This window comes from Ambystoma mexicanum, chromosome 11, assembly GCF_040938575.1.
Source record: "Ambystoma mexicanum isolate Mex_15411 chromosome 11, UKY_AmexF1_1, whole genome shotgun sequence".
Classification (NCBI taxonomy): Eukaryota; Metazoa; Chordata; class Amphibia; order Caudata; family Ambystomatidae; genus Ambystoma; species Ambystoma mexicanum.
The window spans coordinates 1,388,890,712-1,388,914,261 of NC_090934.1; the positions used below are offsets into that span (position 1 = coordinate 1,388,890,712).

At 46.1% G+C, this 23,550-nt stretch overlaps 1 protein-coding gene across 2 annotated transcripts in view; it reads left to right on the forward strand.

Annotated features, from left to right (window-relative positions):
• ADAMTSL3 (ADAMTS like 3) overlaps window positions 1-23,550 on the forward strand; it is a 1,638,295-nt gene that overhangs the window by 1,084,166 nt on the left and 530,579 nt on the right. For both annotated transcript variants that reach the window (XM_069625001.1, XM_069625002.1), the window contains exon 9: window positions 20,806-20,963. In XM_069625001.1, the coding sequence (XP_069481102.1) occupies window positions 20,806-20,963 (158 nt within the window). The remainder of the gene's footprint in view (window positions 1-20,805; window positions 20,964-23,550) is intronic.

A 23,550-nucleotide genomic window follows, 5' to 3' on the forward strand; every position in this document is an offset into this window, starting at 1 on the left:
ATGAGACAACAAGGTACACTGGAAGGCTTGAGCTGCAGGAACAGATTCTGAAATGCTGCGGGACTGAAGCCAGCGAAAAGGTGATGAGACAGCAAGGGACATTGGAAGGTTTGAACAGCTACAACAGGTTCTGAAATGCTGCAAGACCTAAGCCATTGAAGAGGTGATGAGATAACAAGGAACACTGGAAGGCTTGAGCTGCTGGAACAGATTCTGAGATGCTGCGGGAGCGAAGCCAGTGAAAAGGTGATGAGACAGCAAGGGACACTGGAAGGTTCGAACAGCTAGAACAGGTTCTGAGATGCTGTAAAACCCAAGCCATTGAAGAGGTGATGAGATACAAGGTACACTGGAAGGCTTGAGCCACTGGAAAGGTTATGAGATTCTGTGAGACCCAAACCCCTGAAAAGGTGATAACACAGCAAGGGACACTGGAAGGGGTGCAGCTGCTGGAAAAGTTCTGAGATGCTGTGAGACCCACACCCCTGAAAAGGTGAAGAGACAGCAAGGGACACTGGAAGGCTTGAGCTCCTGGAAAGGATCTGAGATGCTGCGAGGCCCAAGCTACTGAAAAGGTGATGAGACAGTAAGGTACACTGGAAGGCTTGAGCTGCTGTAAAGGTTCTGAGATGCTGCAAGGTGCAATTCACTCAAAGGGTGATGAGACAGCAAGGTACAATGGAAGGCTTGAGCTGAAGGCTCAACGGCAGGAAGGGCGGTGAGATGCTGTAAGAGCTGCTGTGGATCCAAAGTCACTGGGAAGGTTCAGAGATGCTGCAAGATCTGAGAGACTGGTAAACTGGTGAGGAACTATGCCCAGACTCGGCGAGTTGAAAGGATGATTCACTGCTTTAGGACCCAAAACACTAGACAGCCATACAAAGGTAAATGGCTCAACCTTACAACATTTCAAATGACACTGGGGTTCCAAATATCTCCTTTAGGTGGGCTTTCTCCCACCCAGCACTGACTTGCTTTTGGCAAATAAAGTTAATCCATTATTGAAGTTGTTGGATGCTGAGGCATCGCCTTCCATTTTTTTGGAATGAAGAAATGGGATGTTCCCTTCTAAGTGGTATCACATTTGGACCTAAGTGTATGTACCAGGGATTGGCTCTCTGATACGATCAGACCCTGGCAGTGAAAACAACTCCCGCTGTATGTTTAGAGAGTAGCCAGCATGCCAGTGACAAGGAAACCGAGTCATGGAAAGAGAAGGAGCTGGTGGTAGAAAGTAGCCAGCCAGTATCCTTGTGATGCTCCAGCTACTTTTGACAAACACCTTCTCTTAGAACCCACAAAGCCATGCACGAGGCAGAAACCAGGTATTTTGTCAGCGAAACCATCACGTGTGACAACATACACACCAACATGCTCCATTCCATTTGGGAGACAATAGTCTAGCCCTGGTTTTAAATGTGCCTTCTGGGACACGTAGTCCTGCCTTTCAGTGACTACAAGCATCAGACTGCAAAGTGAAAAACCAAGGTTGGACTAGCATTAACTGAATGGAACGGGGCATGTTGGCAGGAATGGTGACGTAGCAAGTATGTTTACCATCTTTTGTTGTTGCTGTGTGTTTTTGTTTGTTTTTGGTGGCCATGAAGCAATAGTGTGAAAGTCCCATTCCGTTTTCTACAACTGCACATTCCCTGGGTATTAACACCTAACTCCCCCAAGGCTTCTCGAAATGGGACCACTACCCTTGCGGGTTTGGTTCCGCGCTATATCAAATAAACAAACAAACAAACAAACAAAGGCTGAAATCGCTAGTCACCACTTCCCGCAGAGAATGTGGGTAGTGGTGTTCAGCCTAGAGCTGACTCGCCAGCTAAAACATGGAGCCCAGGGACCTCCCTCTAAGAGACGCGGTAACCATCCACAGCCTGCAGCCCAGCAGCCTCCTGGGTGCGGAGAGGTGGGGTAACGTTGGGGCGCCCCCTGGGCTGCGCCCATGCTTCCTCCGACGCACCTCGTTGGAAACCCTCACACAACGAATACTTCATTTCCAAAATATTACTACATTCTCTGACAAACGACTCAGATTTCTTCCAAATTAAATGAGTGTTTCAACATGTATTTACACACAACCTCTCTCACACACAACCATACCTGCGCTTGATCGCAGAATAAACCTGTTGTTTTAACTGAACTGGGTTCCCGGTCAGATAGCAGAGCAAGTAGAGCGCTCGCTTTGACATCCCTGCAGAGCCTGCTGACGCAGGTCAGAATCCCGGCAGAACAATCTCAGCCTTTCATCCTTCTGAGGTCAATAAATGAGCACCACACACCGTGGGAAATAAGCAGCGCTTAGATACCTTAGGGTTCATAGCACTTTATAAATGCACAAACAAACAAATCAGGACAGTTCATTTCCAGAACGAGTAGCGTTTCCCTACAGAACACTGGCCAGCCCCCACCCTGCCCTGGTAAATGACTCTGCATCAATGGACTTCTCTTTGAAGTTGTGCTCCAATGTGCACCACGACACCTCTGCGTGATAAAGAGCTCTGTCTTCTTTGGTTGGGCTGATCTCCTGGAAATGTTCTTTCTCACAAGTTGTGGGTTCCCTCATACACCACTCTCTTCTACTCTCCTCACTTTCTTCCTTGGGATTTTCTGGTTCTGCACTTAATTGGCTTAAATCCTACCTTTCTAATCGCTCCTACTCTGCCTCCTGGGCAGGCAAAGTTTCTACATCTTGTTCTCTTCTTCACAGGGTTCCTCGAGGTTCTGTCCTGGGCCCCCTCCTCTTCTCCCACTATATTTGCCCTCTTGCTGCTATTATCTCTTTTTTTGGTCTATCCCACCACTCCTATGCGGACAACACCCGGATCTTTCTATCCTTTTCTTCTTCTCTTCTGAGATTCTTGCCACTATCTCATGTCTACTGACCATTAGTGCCCGGCACGGGTTATGTTAAATGAAACGAACTCACCGATTGGTGCGTTTGTGAGTTTTACCACATGGTAAGCCTGCACACGTTCTTGTGCGTCCATTGCGCCGGTCTTTGGTTGTTTTTTTTCTACATGTAGCCCCTTCTCCCTGTTCCATGGCGGCCATTTTTTTGTTTACTTTTTTTTCTTTAACTTTAATGGCCGCCATGGAAAGAGAGAAGGGGCTAGGTGTAGTCCCTTCTCCCCTTCCATGGTGGCCAATTTTTTTGTTTACTATGCCCACCATGGAAAAGGGAAAACGGACTACGTTCCCCAGTCTGCGGCGGACATTTTCTTTTTTTTTTCAGCTGCAAAACGCAATGTGTCTCACAACCGAAAAAAAACAGCATTAGTACCAAGTACCAAGGTCTAATGAACTGGGGTACTAATTGCAATAAGCCCCAAGCCAGCGGGTAATGCCCCCAGGGCCTTGTAACTATGGGCCGCAGGGGCATTGCCTTACGCGGTAATTGGCTGCCGGCACAGGGCTGATTGCCTAATTCATTCTTGGATGGCTGACCTTTACCTTGTGTTAAACTTCTCCAACCCGAGGTACTTTTCTTTTCCGCTCCCTCTATTCCCCCCTCTCCATCTAGCCTCTATCTCTCTTCCTCCCTCTGTCTTACCTATTTGAACTACTGCTCGTAACCTTGGTGTATACTTGGACTCGACCCTCTCCTTCGCTCATCGTATCTCACCTCTTTCTCATTCGTTGTAGAGCTCTCTTCTTCAACATCCGTAAAGCCAGACTCTTTCTCTCCTTTCACACTGCTAAACTCTTAATCTCATCTCTCATCTTCTCACAACTGCTCCTCCTTGTTGTTTGTCCTCCCCGCTTCCTGCCGATGTCCTCTCAAATTTATCTACAGTTCCAAAATCCATCTCTCAGTTTCCCTGTCCTCTCGTGACTCTATTCCTCCTACTCTTTCTTCATTGCATTGGCTTCCATTTTGCTCTTGTCTCTCTTCACTTGTATCTTTCTATTCTCCTACTCGTTCTCTCTGCTCAAAGTCACTTTTTCTTCTTACAGTCCCTCGCCCCCGTGCTCATTCCCATCTTTGTTCCTTTGTTCTCCTAGCCTCATCTCAATGGAATGCGCTCCCATTGGCTCTTCGCGTTTCTCCACTCCTATTCTCTTTTTCAAAGCTTCCGGAAAGACTATGTGGGTCATTATGAGTTGGGCGGTAAGGGATACCGGGCACCGGCAAGGAGAACGGTGCCGGTAATCCCTTACTGCCCAATTCCGAGGTCCCTTAGCTGGAACCGTAAAGGACTTGTCGTCCCGCTAAGGGACCATGGCGCTAATAACGGGCCTGCTATTTGCAGGCCCGTTATTAGCGCCTTCCCCATTCCCATTGAGCCCTATGGGGGCTCAAATGGGAATGGGGAATTGTTGGTTGAATGGGGACTTACCAGGTCCGCACAGGTCGGAATGTCCCGGTAAATCCCCATTCAACCAGACCGGTGCCGGACCCGGTATTGGAGGCAGCCATGGTGCAAATAGCACCATGGCTACCTCCAATCTCGGAATGAGGGCCTATGTCTTATCCTCTTAATGTCCATTTTGTTTTTATACATGTTGACACTTGATGTACCCTTTTAACTGTTCAGTGCTTTGGCGTAAAGAGCTATACAAATACAAATAAAATACAAATAATTATAAAAATACAACTTTTACCTTCTGCCTGACAAAAGTCTCAACCTGGTACTGCTTCCTATTTTTATTTAATTTAATTTATGTTTTGTGTATTTGTAAGGCACTTATACATCACGTACATTGTGTTTCAAAGCGCCCACAGGGCAACAGGGAGGGGATATGGGATTGAAAAACAATGAAGGATAAGGACGGTCCTACTAGGCCTTGTGAGCATTCAGAATATGCAAGTAATTTCAGACAGAGGAGAGGGGAAGAGGGAGTGAGGGGTAAGTGCTGGGAGTGCCCATACCCATGAGTGAGCAGCAGATGTAAGTGCTAAGTGGAGGAAGTGCTAGGGAGAGGTCAGCTGCCAATAAATAGGTAAGTGAAGGCCTACAGTGGCACAGGCCAGTGGGTGACAAGGCAAGTGCTGAGAGCGGGCAGAGGCTGAAGGTGGTTGGGCGTGGGAGGCCAGGGCCCAGAAGGACACAGAGGGATGGTTCTAATGCAGTGGTGTTCCAAATCACACTCCCAAGATTAAGGTCCCTGATACAACCATGGTTTATCTCCCCATTAAAGAAAGAATTATGTGGATGGGTTCTTATAGTGTTTTATATGGACTGTCCAGGTTCATATAGATGAAAACAATCAATTGCAAACCTCTTGTGCTGAGACAAGTTTTCGAAAGGAATTAACATTGACAATGTTGCCATATTTCAATGCATTGGTTGGAGTAAAATTGATCTCTCTCCATTTGTAGTGATGGCTCTAACAGCTCATGGGATATCAGTGTATTGTGAAAAATGTCAGTCTTCCACTTTAGAACATCAAAGAATGACCTGCTTGGCATACGTGCCAGGCAGGGAAAGAGTCCTAGAAGTGCAGCGAGAAGACAAAGGTCCACACTCTGAATATAATGTACCTGGAGGAAAATCACATAAAATGTCTACCACATCTTCCCCCACATCTTGTCTCGGGAGGATAGCTGGAGGGGCAACGCGCTCGCCTTGGAAGCAAGACGACACGGAGCAACACAGGTTCGATCCCTGGGTCCGCGCTTAGAAACCTCTGGGTATTAAGCGCGTTATAAATAACCTATCATATCATATCTTCACTATTCCAAAGAGAATGTCCTGCCTGCTGCCAGAACTCTGAACCAAAGTTTCTGCACTGAGAGGAGAATGTACATGTGTCTCCTCTGTGGGTCAATGTTCTGATCCCCATGAGTGATATGATTTTCGCAGCCTGTGCCTACTTATCCTGCACCAGGAAAAGCAGGTCCAGTCCAAAGACATCAAAAGGCATAACCGCTGCCATGTTTGCCGTCCCGGACACGATTGCTGATCTCTGCTGTACTAATGCCCGTGCAATGGTCTTCCCATTTGACCCACCGTATCAGTGTGGAGGGAGGCATGGGAACCCCACTGTCCCTGCTTCCAATCACTTTTACTGCCCTGATTTGGTGACTCCCTGATCCCTCGCCACCCTGTGCGTAGACTTATGAGAATCTGGCATATAATGCCTGACCGAGCAAATATTGGCCTCTTCAATCAGATTCGCCGGTCTGTGAAAAGGAACCTAGAACTAGGGATGAAGATAAAAAAAAACGAAATATATTGTAGACAAAATCTGTTAGGTCATACATGTATTACCATGCCAGAAAACATCGAATTCCCCTTTGTTGAATGGATCATTAATGTCATGTCATATTCAACTCTTTCTGAGCAGGGATTTCTTCGCTCTGATATCATGCGCTCGCTTTACTCATGTTTCGATAAATTGATTCATAAAGCGCTCTCCGACTCCTGCCAGTTCGCCGAAGACATTCTCCCCAGACGGTCGACGTTTCCTTCACTACCGACAAGCGCTAAACACGGGTTGATTTTGGCGATTTTGGAATATTCATTTTTACTGCTGATAGTATTCCAAAATTCCTTCCTTTAAGAGACGGCTCTTAATGAATTATGAAAGTCCCAGATATAATGTAGTTTAACATTCAAATGCATCCGTGATGAAAATGTCAGGCTCCCCATGTCAAACTTGTCATGAGACTCCAAGGATTCCCTTTGCGCTGCCAACTGGAGTTGGATTTGAGTGTCCCAGGTGGACTCAATTATCATGTCAAATGTATTAAGCTCACTGGATTAAAAATAAAGTCCACTCTTTCAATGATATATTCTTTTTGAAATATTATGTGGACTACACATCGCAAGGAACAGATGTTCTCATGAACTACGATATTACAGCGCCAGAGACATCTGTGTGGAACCGTCAGTCACAGGTGTGAATGCCAAAAAGAAAGATTCCTCAGGTGGATGAACGGATTGCCAATAAATTAGGTAATAAAAACTCTAATTTCAGCACTCAGAAGCGGGACGAATCAGGCTTCAAGCGCTATATGAAAGCTTGGCATTATTATTACTTTTTTGTACCTGGTCAGGGACAATCAGAAGTTACAAACGATCTCATTGGCCTTCACCAGGTCCTTACCCGTACCACGCTGCTGGGTAATGCCCCCAGGGCTTACGTTAAAGCCCTTGCTTCGATCAGGCTTGTAACTATCACCCCGGGGGCATTACATGACTAGTAATACCCCACTTCCTCGGGTTCTATTGCTTTTGTGGTGTCCCGTCAGGCGTAACAGAACACTCCTTTCTTCTATCTGTGACATAGTCTGCTAGCAGGTTTCAGGGAAATATACTTCCTATTTTTAGCTTTTATGGTTGGAAGGGAATGCATTTAAGAATAAATGTCTGTGTGCCTCAACGCGGGGCTTTAGCCCCTACCATCCAAAATGGTAGCTCACCCAAGGACCTGCATGCAGTTCCACCCAAGCTCCCATAGTGATGGGGAAATATTGTGGCCTCGTGGAGTCCTATGAAAGAAAACTGATATCTAATCTGGCGAAAGTGACTACATATGCTTAAGCTTTTGGATGCCTGCCTCACACCATACGCCAGCTGAGAGTGCTGGGGAAAAACAAAAGGTTTCCCTCATGGTTCCCAAATTATGACCACTTTTGGCAAAAAAAGACGGTTTTTCAGAGCGCACATGGACATTCTAAGGGCACTCCGAGGGTTCATGTATCCCTCTCAAAGGGCAGACCGGGCCGCCTGCTTGAAAACGGCTGACTTGAGCGGAGGCCTTCCTTTGGTTTCTATGCAGTTCCGATTGGACTGCTCCCATTAGTGGCCAGAGCAACACTGATCTGCCTATGGCTGGTCCCCTTCTGCAACGGCGCACACAGAGAAAAAAACATTGGCGTGGAAGGTTACACAGAGGAATGCCAGTAGATAAGAAGAATTCATAACCTTTCATCCATCAAGTGTTTTGGTTATCGTTCTAAAGGCATTACAATATATTGGGGTCTTCCAGTGGACTGAATTACCTAGTAAGATTGACTTTGTACCAACTATTAAGCGAGCATTGTGCTTACATATTTGGTTTCACTTTACAAAGTTATGCATACCTGGATAGTGCTTTTAGACTTCAATTGTCGTACAATTTACACCATATCCATATTTAGACATGCAATTCAAGGACCACTCTGCTTACTTCATACTCCAACTTTTAGAATAATGGCCCAGTCTTCTTCTAATGGTGGACACACAAACCATCAAAGGCCCTGTCCAGGCCTCTAGAAAGCACAGCATCCCCCACACCCTCTTCAATCCATCCAGGATGAAGGCTTCCTGGATGACCCAAGGCTATTGTTAACTGAACTCTTAGTGGTTTCTGCCCCTTATGGGTTTGAGGTCCTATGCTTTGGGGAATTTCCAAAGCAACATTGTGGCCCTGAGCTGCCTCTAGGGCTCTGTTGGGATAGGCCAGTGCTCAAGGAATGACTAAAGCTAGTAGTCAAGAGATGGAAGGTGGAACGGGCCCAGAAGCCGACAGAGCATCACGCGGGCCTGATTATATGCTTCTATGGGATTTTGCCGAGTTATTTTTCATCAAGGCAGATATCATGGACATTTCTTTTTTGAATGGTTGATTTTGCCTGAAATATATGCGGGGGAGACACCAAAAGCTCCCCTTCTTAGTCCCCTACATTAATTATTACCCAAATCCACTCCCCACCCATATATTATCGGCAACATTTGTTCACTAAAACTCGATGAAATCCCCAGCGATGAAATCTGCTGCGGAAAAACCTCCCTTTCCCGATGATATAGTGGCTGTGGTTGGGGAGCCGGGGCACAGATGCAGCTTGGCGCGATCCTCGGATCTGTGGGATGTCTTAACCCACTAATCCAAGCCCTGCAACATCACTGTGCATTGCTGGCAGCAGAAAAATAATCGCCGCTGGAAAGCATGCTGCTCGCCAGAAATCACCAGGAAGTGTGCAGTGAAAACCTGAAAAATAGGCCACCATCTACTTTTGCCTATGTCAATGGTAACACAGGAGACCACTGCCAAAACCCATCATTTGGCTGCTCACAAAAATCATTGCAAAAGAAACAGAGCTGGTTTCAAAAATCCGTTTTTATTTTGGTGTCAAATTTGTAGACATTCTTTCCCATCATTGCATTTCCTTGACTCATACCAAGTATTCTCTGCTACCTGATCCTTTCTATTCCTACTCCTAACTGATTAAAGAGATTGTTGATATTGTAATATTACCCATTGCTGATCACATATTCATAAGTGTGCTATTCAGATATTATTCTATTCATAAAAGTGTGATATGTATATATGGTTCAATTCTTCAAATAAACATTTTAATTTGCGAAACAAACCTACTTCTTGGCTCAGTGAGGTCGGGGAGATTCAAAGAGGGGGGCGTTATATAAGGGTCCATCATCCACATTTAAAGAACTTTGCCATAAAAATATATACATAATGGCTTCCATTGGGCATCCCATACTAAGCATTGACTTAGTTGGAGTGCTGGATTGAAGCCACTTACAGATCTTATTACAGAGGTGGCAGTCTCACCAGCCTTCACCTTTCAGGCACATAGACAATGACCTGCTGTGTAGTAAAGGTGAACATATTCGAACGAAATCAAAGACCTACATGCTAAGTGCTCCACCTCGGACCATTTGCACATAGGCAATGGATCTAGGCAGCAGGATTGGCAGGGGTGGATAAGGGGGCAGCGGTTTCTTTCATCCTGCCCTCCATGAGCATTAGTTTAGTATGCAAATAACTCTCCGCTCAGTGCACTTCTTGGCTTGCTTATTGACAGCTGAATTAAGGCTTTGGTTTTATTTTTCCAATCGTCATATTATACAGAAAATAACTGGGCTCTCTCTACAGAAAGTTTGCATCGGTGCAAGGGCAAGTTTGCCTGGCATTAGTGCAGGGGCAATTTCTGCCTGAAGGAAACACGTTTTTTCAATGTGTTTTTACCTGAATTTTGTCATAATGTTAATACTGAGCAAAATGACACTGCATGGAGTACATTTTCAGCAATGAAGGCTCTCTGTAAGTTCTGTTAAGGATGACAGTTCTTTACAATGATGACTGTTCATCTCTGTGCCTTCACAGCAATGTAAAAGCATTCGGGCTGGTGCGTCATTTATAAAAATGTGCACAAGTTTAATAAGCGGGTTGGGTTATGAAAGCTTAAGAAAAGCCAGTGCTTAATTTTTGGGAGCGTTTGGCAGGGCTTAGTCCTGGCACTTACTTCTGAGCCCAGTTTGATTAAGTTATGGTATTTTGGCAACTTTAATATTTTAATTATCAGTCAGTCGTAGTAACACAACCAGCCACAACAGTGAGGCCTAGGTTGACGGATCATGGCTAATTATCAATTTTCATGAATAACAATGAGTTGGAAAGTGGCAATGCTGGTCACTCATGCTAGCCATGCCCGCACACTGCTCCACTCAGCCTGCATGACATTGGTGCAAATTCTCTAACTTAATACCCAGCAGCACTGCCCGAGCAGGGTGGGTTGACAAACAACAGGACAGTCACCAGTGAGCAGCCCCAACACAGGGACAAGGCCAGTGGAAAGGCCAATGTCGACGAGGAGTGCCCGTCACGAGTGACAGCCTATAGACGAAGACCTTACTGCACTGTTTGACAGGAAATGTCATTAGTTCAGTAATGATTTTGCCTGTATTGCCCATCAATTTGCCATGGAAGGAAAGCATGCTTTCTCTCTTGTCAGTGGTTAGATGGTCAATACGTTTGACTTGCCACTCGTAGAATTAAAGCAAAATGTTCACGATGATGGATTTTAAAGAACCATTATGTTATGTCGACACAGCCAGAGTCAGGTCATTCATCACCTTCAATGAGCCGGTAGGAGCTGCAGCTTTACCCCATTGTATGGAGCAGTCGTGGGTGGTGTCACCATCCCAATGTGTCACATGTGGGCTTGAAAATACTTGGGCCCTGGCACTTATTTTCTTAGAAATGAATCACTGAGAAGAGGGCCATGTGGGTTCCGCCGCCAGGCTCCCTCGTCCCCCTGTTTGCGTACTAAAAGGAAAATATAGCACATGTGCTTCTGCGTCTTTGGAAATGCATACCAATGAACCAGCAGCATGGCAACGGCATGGTACCCTGTTAAGGTGTGCAGAATTTGAGAGCTCTGCAACCCACCCTCGATCTCAAAGTCAAGCGTCATGTGTGTCCAGTGTTTAAGATGTTAATGTGGACTATGTTGATGAATCTGTTATGCTTTCCCTTCACAATGAGGTCAAGGCTTGTACTCTTAGATGATGTTCAAGGAGCCAATCAGGAGGACGCTGCTGCTTTCATTGAACGGAGCCAATCAGGAGGACGCTGCTGCTTTCATTGAAAGGAGCCAATCAGGAGGACGCTGCTGCTTTCAGTGCAAGGAGCCAATCGGGAGGGCGCTGCTGCTTTCAGTGCAAGGAGCCAATCGGGAGGGCGCTGCTGCTTTCATGCACCCTGTTCAGTCATTTTGTAGCGGGATCCGGCTGCACTTTAGTTTGTAGCTTCCAGGTTACACTGAATTCCCAGGACTTGTGCTATGGATCCAGCAGCCCAGAAAGATTGGTGAGGAATTCAGAACCCCCAGCCAGGTCCCTGAAAGGCGCTAAGGCTGCATGTTTTGGGGAGGTGATAGAAGGTTGCCCAGCAGTTGCCATGTCCATCTGCTTTCTTCTTTCTGGCTGCTAAAATGTATCTGGCAGCATATATACCTTTTTATGTTTCATTACTCCAAGGTAGTGTGGACTTGTGGTTTGGAGTTGCCTTTGATCTGCATTCCATCATCACACCGTGGGGGTGATAGTTCACAGGTTCAATGCTGTGATGGTCCAGGATAGATGTCACATGTGATTGTGGAAATGCCAGCAAGTTTCCTGATCATGGGGTGGAGTGGGGAGAGGGGTGGAGATGGCACTTCTGATCCTATTCTTTATAACACTGTTTGTTCTTCTTCAGGAGATGTTTGTCCAGCATTTCCATACCCAGGTCTGGATGGACATCTGCCGACCTTGTCTAGGGTGGAGCTCCTGCTGCAATTCGCAGGGCCTGGTTTTGAACACTCTGGAGGGTGGTGCTGCGTTGTTTCCGACAGCCACAGTTTCTGTGTCACACAAGCTTTTTTTTACCCAGGTACGAAGGCACATCCTTGGACCCAACGCTGCTGCGCCTGCGCACTTCATGTGGCCCCTGCGACGTTTGCTTTCTGAAGGCCAACTGATTCTGTGCGTCTCTGTTTGCGTTCAATAGGGGGCGCCCTGCTAGAACCACTGGTCGTTAATTGTTGTGACTTTGTGGGCTTACTTTCCCAAATTTACGGGCCAAGGCAACTGGCAGTCAGTGTTTGGGAAGCAGTCCATAACGCTTAGATTTATCAACAGAGTTCTCTATTATAAACGCAGGGTAAAATTCTTGCAGAAGCACATCCTGTGTCTGGTGGCAGCATCGTGAAGATTAATGGGAAAATACCTTTCGGCAAAGGCCCAGCGACTATCGCCGTTAACACCCACCGATGCAGAGAATAAAAATGCAATTATGAAAGAGTATTGGAAACATTTTCAGATCCACTTGAGTCATCGCAACAACAACAAAAAAGATGACGAACAGATAAGAACGACTGGTTTTCTAACAGATTGCTGCATGCCAGAAGAAGTAGAATGGGGCGAGAAAGGGAAAGGAGAATGAACAGGAGAAAAAGAAGGCGAAAAAATGAGCAAGAGGGGGAGGAGAGAGTAGGGGAAAAGCACGAGGAAGACAAGGGATTAACTGACCATTGACGGTAGCACCTGCCATGGCGTGCATTTAATAGCAGTTCCAGGCAAATGCCTAATACTTATAAACACGCCACAGCTGTTGGCTATGCCAATGCTTGCTTTAACAGGACTTCAGTGAAGGACACTCATAGTGCTTATAAATCGAGTGCCTGAGGCAAGTTAAGAGATTTTTATTACATCAGTAGCACATTTACAACTTTAATGAACCGATTAACTCTCAGAAGACAGCTTTGACAAAACACTGGCCAGCACTTTGAGTGCAAAGTCTGATGCTAAGCCTTGATTAAAGCAAGCTCAAAAGAGTTCCCATGAGGAGGTGTTTTGGTTGGGGAGAGGCTAGAACAGGGTGGGAAAAGCTATAGGGATTAGCACGGCAAGGGGCAGTCAAGGGGTGGGCAAATAACCAAACGACACCTACACGATTTTTGTCCCTTCTGATATGCCATGTCTCCCTGTCTGCACCCTAGTGCAAGAGTTTCGGCCTATTGGTGGTGCAAGCGCCTCCTAATAGCCCAAACTAAAAAGGAGCCAAACAGAGCAATTCGGCAAGCTATCATACAATCACTCAACGATCTCTTGAAAATAACTTGCGCAAATGATGTGAAGTTGTTTTTTTTTTAACTTGCCATCCAATAGATCATTTTACAACCAGGTCATCCAGACACCATTTTGGTACTACGATATTATCATTCGGAAAAGGCCTTCATAAAAACTCCCTAACACGTTCTGACGCAGTTGAATGAATATGCCCAATTCTTCACTCCCCCGCTACTCTACCGTTTGGATCACCACGCATCCAAGGTTGCCCAACCGCTCTCCTCTTCCCTCATCCCTGCTCGCCTTTCACCACAATTCTCTGTACATCTAAACCTGCACCCACTTCCTCACCCTACCGTCTCTTTCCTTTCCCTCGACAGACTGTGGCCTGGACAACCCTGCCACAAGCACAATATGCCAGCACCACCATCACATCGACACTGTGAAATGACTAGGCTGGTGATTCTGCGCACTATAAAACATGTATAACATAACATTGATAGCATAACAAAAGGCTTAGATATTAGATTACACCTCAGGTCACGCCATTATCCGCAAACGCTATAAAAAGAGTTAAATAATTTGAGCAATTTGTTATTGTTATCTGAGACAAAAATTCTCTCTCTTAATAAAATATCCCAGGTAATTCAGTTTACAAACCCTGGCCATTTGAGCATTGATGGTCCTTCAATCTGAAAGCGAAATTCAGCTTTGCAATCAAGATTTCCATAAGCACGAATGAGTCTGTGCTTCCCCCTCTTACACAGTCTTTCCGGACCCTGGATAATACTTTCCCGGAAGGATATCCTCATATGCGTGTTCACACTCATCCCCAAGATTAGACGATACCCTCAAATCCCTCGATACTTCGGAGCACCCAGGGGCAGATGTTTTTTTGGGGGGGGGTAAGAATTGCTCAAGCCATCAAACCATGGGTGTTGCTAGGTCTGGAAAAGATCAGGGGCTAAGCTCATATTGGGACTGTTGGGGCTCGGGGCTAGCTAGCTTTTTGGTTGTAGCTCCTGAGCTTCTATCCGGGGCTATCAAACTGTAATAATCGCCTTAGGTCGGGCGTCCTTGGGGTGGGAAAACGGGCAAGATTTAGGACACCAATTCAAGCTATTGATTACCTCTGATGCCACATACGCCCACCCTTCTTTCAACATTATGCCCCACTCATAGAAAAGTGGGCTGAATGAGGCCGGCGTAAGACAATGCCATCAGTCCTCTTCCCCAAGTTCTTTCCTTAAATACGAACTCCAAAATACAATGAAAAGCATGTACCACATTTCTACCAAGATAATCCCTGATTTGTGAGTATTTAAAAGGCATACTTTTCCCACAGTCATACCTGCCGTAAGCTGCTCAAAGAAGCAAAAAGTCCCCTGACCATCCGACGCATGGCCTGCTTGTTGTAAAGAAGTTAGAACTGAGGCCATGACGTAAGTATCTGAAAATATTTTAGTAAGGCTCATATTATACTAGAGTAAAGTGTACTCAAGTCAGCTTCAGGTGTGAAATCACCAACATGTTTGAATGCATCTATAAATGCTCAGTGGTAAGGACCCCCTTCACATGAAGAGGATGCAGAACACGCTGACTGGATGGAGCCATGGTGGAATCAGGCAGCTGATATAACCAGGCTGCCTGATTCCAAAATGATGTGGCCAATATTTATAGATTCGGCCCATGGGGCCGTGGGCCACCCACCAACTCTCTGTATGAAATTGACAACACTGGGGTTGGTGGTGGGGGCAGAACACACCTGACCAATTCCATGGCCAAATCATTAATCATGAACAAGTATTGACGCTCATTTCCTCATTGCTGCAATTGCACACAAGTACGGGATATAAAGAGTGCCAGCCTTTGGGAGAAGTGAGAGAGCTTGGAGATGACGACATGAAGGTGGAGAAGGAGAGTAAATGTGAAGAAGTAAGGCAAGATGAGTGAAAGAAGGGATCTGGAGAAGAGCAAGAGCTGGCTAGGAAGGAAGAAGACCAGCTAAGATAAAGAAGGGATCTGAAGGAGTGCAAGAGCCAGCTTGGAAAGAAGAAGGCAAGAGAATGAAAACAAGGGATCTGGAGGAGGGCAAGAGCAGGCTATGAAGGGAAGAAAGGGGTCTGGAGGAGGGCAAGAGCTGGCTAGGAAGAAAGAAGGCAAAGGAATGCAAAGAAGGGATCTGGAGTAGGGCAAGGGCAGGTTAGGAAGGAAGAAGGCAAGGGAAGAGAAAGAAGGGATCTGGAAGAGGGCAAGAGCTAGCTAGGAAGGAAAAAGGCGAGAGAAGATAAAGAAGGGATCTGAAGGAGTGCAAGAGCCAGCTTGGAAGGAAGAAGGCAAGTTAATTGAAAGAAGTGATCTGGAGGAGAGCAAGAGCCAGCTACGAAGGAAGAAGGCAAGAAAAAGAAAACAAGGGATCTGGAAGAGGGCAAGAGCAGGCTATAAAGGAAGAAGGCTAAAGAAGGGAACAAAGGGGTCTGGTGGAGGGCAAGAGCTGGCTAGGAAGAAAGAAGGCAAGAGAATGGAAAGAAGGGATCTGGAGTACGACACGAGCAGGCTAGGCAGGAAAAAGGCAAGGGAAGAGAAAGAAAGGATCTGAAGGAGGGCAAGTGCAGGTTATAAAGGAAGACTGCAGGAGACTAGGAACAAGGGATCTGGAGGAGGGCAAGAAGGCAAGCAAAGGGAAATAAGGAATCTGGAGGAGGGCAAAAGCTGGATAGGAAAGAATAAGTCAAGAGCAGGTAAAAAGGGATCTGGAGGAGGGCAAGACCCGGCTAGGAAAAAAGAAGGGAAGGGAGGGGGATGGAATTAATTAGAGAGGATGAGAGACCATGTGCAAGAAGGAAGGAGGAGAGGAAAGTGCTGGAGGAGGGATCAGAGCCAGAGGAAGGCGACAGAAAGTGGTGGTGGACAGTAAGGTCCAGAGAGAAAATGCAGCCTGTACCAGTGCCTGCAAAGGGTGCTAAAGGGTGGAAGGCCAAACCAGAGGAGCCGAGATGTGTAGAAGCCAAGTCACCTGGGTTAGCACAGTTGAAATCTTGTGGGCTTCGGAACTAGCGACTGGTAGAGCCAAAACCAAGAAAACCCAAGAGAAACTAACAGAGAACCCGATAAGAGACAGGATAACTGGAAAACATAGAAGAGTAGTACGACTGATAAGCCCAGCCTAGGGTACTAAAGAACACTTGCTGGCCCAAGAGAAAAAAGAACCTAAGAGAAGCTCAGCAGACTAAGTGGCTGCCATTATCAACATTGGTTGAGACTCGCAGGATAACAAGGGAGACTTTACAAAACTTTGCCAGAGGTCATGAGTCAAACTGCTCATTAACCGGCTAGACGAGCTCTTGAGGAGACAAAGATAGAATTACAGAATTCTCATTTATGGAAGGTTCCTATCATCTGCTAACAATGAGGGTCCACCACAAACCACAAGTGAAGAGCGTTCCTGTGAAAGCAGAGCCTGTGGTGGGATCTATAGAGATAAAACACTAAAAGACTTGCGATTGATCCAAGACAGTGAACTGCTCAGCACGTGAGACATTGCTCTTAGTGTGGGGCCGTAATGGTGACAGCTTGAAACTCAGTCCGGGACAGACAGAGAAGAAATGGACTGCCTTCAGAAATCCATCGAGAATAGCACATGTGAAGAATTTGACCATCCACATGGTAGGCGTGCGCTTGCCGGGGCTTTTTTAAATGTTTAATTAAATTGAATGATGGTAGACCAACCTCATGAAAATGTGTGGAACTAATCCACACACATTTTCCTATGCTCACACCACAACAAACACATATACCTGTGTACTCTGGATGGACACAGCCTACAGCACAGTCTGCACTGTCATATTTAGTTGGAATGTGACAGCCAGGAGTGCACTATGTCATCTCCAGGAACGGGGCAGACCAACCTTCCCCCTGCCATGGCCAGCCTGATTAACGAACAAGGGCTCCATGCATCCGTCCTGCACTTTTGTTAGGTCCTGCAGTTGGTGGCAACAATTAACCTACCAATAGAGTGTACTTCAAACAGGCCCATATGGGGTCTGGCTGCAGAGGTTAACAAAGGAAACAGGAAACCCAATACACCTTTCATATGTAACTGTGTTAACCTGAATCCAGCTCCCGCCCTCAGTATCAATGACAGTGAGCTGTCATGTCTGGGACTGCTGCTTAGAGTAAGGCACCCCACTAGGAGGGCCCCATTCATAAGGTACGAATATGTGGTTTGCAAGAGCCAGAGAGTCTGGTCTCACCATAGCTTCAAGGGAGAACTGCTGCTTCAACAGGGACCACATCGAGAGGACCACTAACCACAGAGACTGTTTGAACAACACACAGGAAGCTCGGTAGGACATAGTATCAAAAGGGAGTGTGGCCACAGCTTTTTGTTGAGAGACGGTTTACATCATTTTAGTTTTCTGTGGCACACCTTGTTCCTAGTTTCACCCCTTTACCTTTCCTGTTGCAAAGCCTCTGGTTATGACCTCACATATACAGGAGAATGTTGGTAGGTACCCCAGGATTGGTTCATTAAGGTAGGCTTTGCCTACACCAACCACTGTGGCCCACCTGGCTTTAAAAGAGGGCTGGAGCCTCTCTTTAGGCAGATCATCTGAAGGCTTCACAAGAAGCAGCAAGAAGAACTCATCCTTGATCCCTGGATGAAGGTATTGTATGCCTTACAGCTTTCACCATTGAAGGAAAGCCAGGTGCATCCAAAGAGGGAAGCAAGATCCCTCCCCTAAACATCTCCCAGAGAACAGAGGGAGATACAGAACTCGGAGAACCCTGCAGCCACTCCAGAACTGGTACCCAGCCAGCACATTGTGTGCCCTGCTAGGGTCTACATCAAGCTTCTTGGATAGGGAGTACCAGAAGGTCTCTGAACCTACAACCTAGGACAGGCAGCTGCCTGAAACACACTCCACAGCTGTGGGCCATCCACCTTAAAGGATGACACAAGCCCATTGAAGAAGTTGAAAGAAGTGCCTCGACGAGTATCTACCGACATCCACCTTAAAGGACATTTTCGAGTCAGTTGAGTTCCTCGATCTGCAAATGATGGCAATGCTGACCGTTGTCATGCCACCATCACTTAAGACATCTGGGACGTATCGACCAATGGTTCAGAGCCACCGATCAGTACGGAGACGATGATTCTTGACCCCAAGCAACTCTCTAGGCCAGCCTGCAGCCGTTCGTCTAGCTTGGTTCACCGAACCGTGTTGCTGCCTGATACCCAGAGCTGACTCCTGTCTCAAATTCTGTCACAGAAGCCTGCAAAGCTCCCTGACCTGACCCTGTCGAGCACCAACTACACCTACAGTACAAGGTACATTGTGGTTCTGTCCCCCTGGTCCTTCCCAGAAGCCCCCTGGAGAAATATTAAGACCCATTGCTCCCTTTTTGCTGAAACCAATAAACCATAACTGGTGTGGTTATTAATCATACCGACTACCCTCCTGTCAGTATCCAGAGTGCATCCCTTTTCCTTCCTTGAAACTGTTTTTCCTATGCATTCCTTTACAGGGTGGGTTGTATTTTGTAGTGTTGCTAGAACTGTCTGTTGTGATATAAATAAAGTAGATATTTTTGATACAACCTTGACTGAACAGTCCCTTTGAACATTGGGTAATAAATGTATTTTCACTGTGTTTCAACTAACCAACGATCCACAACCTTTCAGAAATAAGCCTGATGTTCCGTCCACGTTACCAAAATTGGACAAGGAGGCTTATAGTTTGCTTGTTACTCCTATCTGTTTGGATACCTTCTGGTGTACTAGAGGTGTGGGGCTGATTGATGTTTTAGAAACCGATATTCACCCCTGGACCACTGGTACCATAGATGTTGATTCGTCACAGCACCGCAGGGCCAGCCAGGACCAGTAACAGCCAGGAGGGTCGGGGTTCACCACCAACACCTACAAGAAGTGAAGTAGGGTGCTCGGAAACCAACATCCCAGAGAAACGTGAGAGACTTGGTTTTACTTTGAAGAAAAATGTATCTTGGCCAGGATTCGGGGCACAGGCCCTTATAGAGACTGATCCTGAGCCCTGTAGGGGTTCAGTGCACTTGTTCAGTTTCTCAATCCACCTTGTAAGTATCTATGGGCGGATTTATAAAGTGTGAACCCAGCTCTTACTCAACAGATTTCTGCATCCTGTTTAACAAATAAGTATAGTTCCGCTCTTACTTACATCAACTTATTCACAATAAACCTTGTTTGCTAAATACTGATTTCTGCCTCAAGTCATCTGTTGGCCGACCACAGCGTGAAGGGACCCAAGCATTGCATTTGGGGATTTTGGGACTGGGCCTAGCTTTCCACACCCTACTCTTGAAACCACCGTGGGGTGTGTTGGCCTAGCGTCCTCTGATGCCCTTGAAGACGAGTGTCGGCTGGTTTGTTTTGGGATACACGGCTACTCATCCTGGTTGACTGGGCACAGCTCAGAGATTTCCCCGGACACCTGCTGTGTCATGATAGACCGATTTGAACAGCCTCCTCTGGAAATAGTCGTGTTGCTGGTGAAATCGGGAGAACGAAGCTCATATGTGTGTGCAAGTGGCTGGTGCAGCACAGTGGAGTCCATGACCTCGGACAACCCCCTGTGATATCATCCAATGGGAGGTTATTGTTACGTCTTCTGTGCTTTTGGTTGGACCTCTGGCGTCTGCGTATTTGAATCCCCTGGAATTTTGAAATGTTGAAATGCAACTAGAAATGTCATGCGCAGCCCTATTTCCAGAGCAGTGCTGGCGCGCGGTGGCTTGAGGGGAGGGGGCGGTGGTCGTGGAGGGATTTGATGTGTGCACGAGGTGGCCTATATAGCGCTCTATGAAACACTATAGGTAGTGGGCCATCTAGCCACAGAAGTCATAGGCTGGGGGTCATCCTTATTTTGAAGGGGAGAGAAGTGTTGAAAGCTGTTGCAACATTGGCTGGGAATGCTGGAGGTGCCGCACTCATCTGGGCCAATGATAGGGTCATCATCAGCAGCATCCGGGTTATGACGTCATTGACCATTAGAGCTATCGGAGGCCTTACATTGGGTCCTATGCGCAGGGCGGGTAAACACTGGTGAGACACTCAATGCTGTACAATCTGCCAACTCACCGCCACAAAACCTGTGCAGCGGGGATGTGTGTGTGTGGCCACATGACTTCTGAGAAATTCAGAGCCAAATGCACTATGCATTGCGTGCAAGGGCCTCTCTGCTTGATTAATGCCTGCACACTCCAGATGATGGATTAGCATCAGAAACTGAGATGATCAGAAACAGACCATTTCTATCCACTTTGTTCAGCTTTTCAAATTGCCCCGGGTGATTATGGGGGTAATTAGACTCCCCGTGGGAGAATTCCTGGTCAGGCCTGTGTAGAACGGGAGGGGGCAATCTGTGGCATTTGTTTCTCTATGGGTCCCGTCCTGTGGGCCCCCACACGGGGACATTCCTTGGAAGTGTTGTACCATCCGCCTAAATGTGACTTGTGTCTTGTTTCCTTCCAGTCATTGAATCGAAGACCCTGCAGGGCGAAAAGGGCGAGCACAGCTTCAATACTCCTGGAGTTTACGTCATCGAAAACACCACCCTTGACTTTCAGAAAGGACCGGAAAGAGAAACAATAAAGACACAGGGGCCACTGGGGGCAGATTTCATTGTGAAGGTAACATTTCTCTGAATGTGTTATTTACTGGCGTGTGTGGATTATTGGGCCTGTGTCACAAGTAAACTTCCTGGCCATATTGAATAAAATAGCTGCATGTGGGCCTACTGCTGGGTGTCCATATTGTGGTGGGGAGGCAGGTCTGAGCCAAGGGTCTGGATGTGGCCCAAAGAGTAGGGTGACCAGATTTTAAAAAAACAAACAAACCCGGGACGGGCCATGGAAATAGAACTAGGACGAAAGTAAATACACATACAACTTTAGTCCTACTTCTATGTCACTGGCCTGTTGCGGTGGGGGGGAGGGGTGCTAACAGGCACACTCGTCTCATTGGAGGAGAGTGCCGGCGAGGTGAAGGGGAGGAAATAGGGGCATGAAAAGCATTTCTCACCCCCATTCGCACAGGAAAAGGTGTGCCGGGACCCGATTTTGGAATTTCGAAATCGGGTCCCGACAAAAAAAAGGAACATAGGCGAAACCCCGGACAGGGTTTATAAAATAAAAAAACTCCCAGGACATCAGGTAATTTCCCAGGACTGTCCCGGGAAAAACCCGGACGTCTGGTCACTCTGCCAAAGAGCCAAACACTGGAGGAGCAGGCAAAAGATCAATACCTGACATCATGGCCCCCCCACACCCGTCGGGCCTGGGGTCCTGCCTCCCCAACCCCACAGCAGAAAGCCCATACCGGGTGTCCTGCCTCCCCACAGGTGTACAACACAAATCCCATACCTGCAGACCCAATTTTGGCAGGCATGGTACAGTGAGATATGATGATACAAAAAACAGCCTGATTCATGTGTGCTTTAGTGCAAACATATTTAGATAATATGGATTGTGACAAAACCTGTTTGCTCCATTTCATCAAAAGCATTATCAAAGCATTTGCTCGCTTTTTAGAACCAGTGCAAATGTTAGATAATCTGGCCTGTGCCAGCCAACCAGCCAAAGTGGAGGGAATGGCCATGAAATAGAAATTAATGTGCTCCAAAACAGGAAAAGTTGCAACTGTGCCTGCACTTATTTGCACCAAGATAAAATACTGGTGTATTTCCTTTTGCTATGAGTGACAAATCCAAAAGTTATGTTGTATTTGATAAAGTGTTTTATTTTGAATTTTCAGCCCCTCTTGGATGACACGTGTTTCGGCGTACAACCTGCGCCTTTTTCAAATCCGGGCTAGTTTCATTAGTCAAGACAATGAAAAAAATATAAAAACACAACATTCAGAAACTTTTAAATGAAAACCATGTCAATTTCAAAAACAAAAAAGAAAAGAAAAATCTTGTCAGGGTTTAGTCCCATACCATATATTATTCAAAAACCACATTACACCTCGTGCATTCTAAGGAACCAGATTTTTATAAAAATAGATATATGTGTGCCATTGTAACGGAACAAAGGTGGAAGGAAGGGAGGGAGGTTAGGAAACTCCTGCTAATTGTATTTCATTTTATTCAAAGTGCTGTTTACGGTATCATTGCTGTCACTAAATGTGATTGCCTACTTTATTACTGCCAGTGGGTTACATGTAAATAATCTCTTACCCTTTAATGTGTCATTACGGTTCACACAAAGAATAATGTTCTTCTTGTAAATGAAGCACTTTTAGTCTTGGGCTCAATCCCTCCTGTGCAAACAAGCAAGTGTAAAAGTCAAATTACTTGTTTAAATTTTGCAGCGTGTAGCGTGCATACTTCTAGAACACATGATATATGCAATTATAAACAGCAATTGGTTCACAGCTGCTGGCTTCTGTTTAACCAGGCGCGGTACTGCCTGGGTGCTGACTTAACAATTTTAGAATGCATAATGTCGGTAAACACATGCTAAAAAAACGTTATATTTGGGACTAAGTCCCATCATTTGTGAATGCATTTTAGTTTACTGATGGGAGGTTCTGTTCAGCACGATATGAAGCGTGTAACTATCTTGAAAGGTGGGCTTCCCTCCCATTCCCAGGGCTTACCTGAAAATTCTGATGCTCTCGCTACAAGCGTCGGGTTTCCTCTCACTTGGGGCTTTCTGGTTGTTATTAAAACCCCTAGGGACCTAAGTCCTTCTTCACTTGCTGTTGTTTTGGAAACGTGGCGGCCATGTTTTGGGATGAATTAACATGTTCCTCTGTATGTTATGTTAGTATGGCCCCTTTCCAATCCCAGTCATAAATCACCAGTCGATTTTATTTGGTAGAAAGACTATTAAAATGTCAATGTGAGTAAATGTTTGCCATCATAGGTAATTGCTAAAGACAAATATTGCTAAAATATTGTGCAGTTAGCAAAACGTTTTTTATAAAAGTAAATTTCGAGTGCAATGCCTCAAAAGTAAGTAGTTGTCACTGTTTATACCAGAGTGTGAAGGATTGTGGTTAGGGTAGTCATTTGACCTTTTATTTCTATTTTAGAAAAATCCTCACCTGAATATGTCCTAGTTCTGAAAGGACTAGAGGGCACTTAGAGAATAGGTTCAGAAAAAGGGGGGGGGGTTATAGTTGGTGTAGTTTTAGCATCCTATTGCTCTGCCTGTGTTAGTATTGGTAGTCCATATCCCCCGATTGCCAAGGTGTGAGGGATTCTGGTCAATG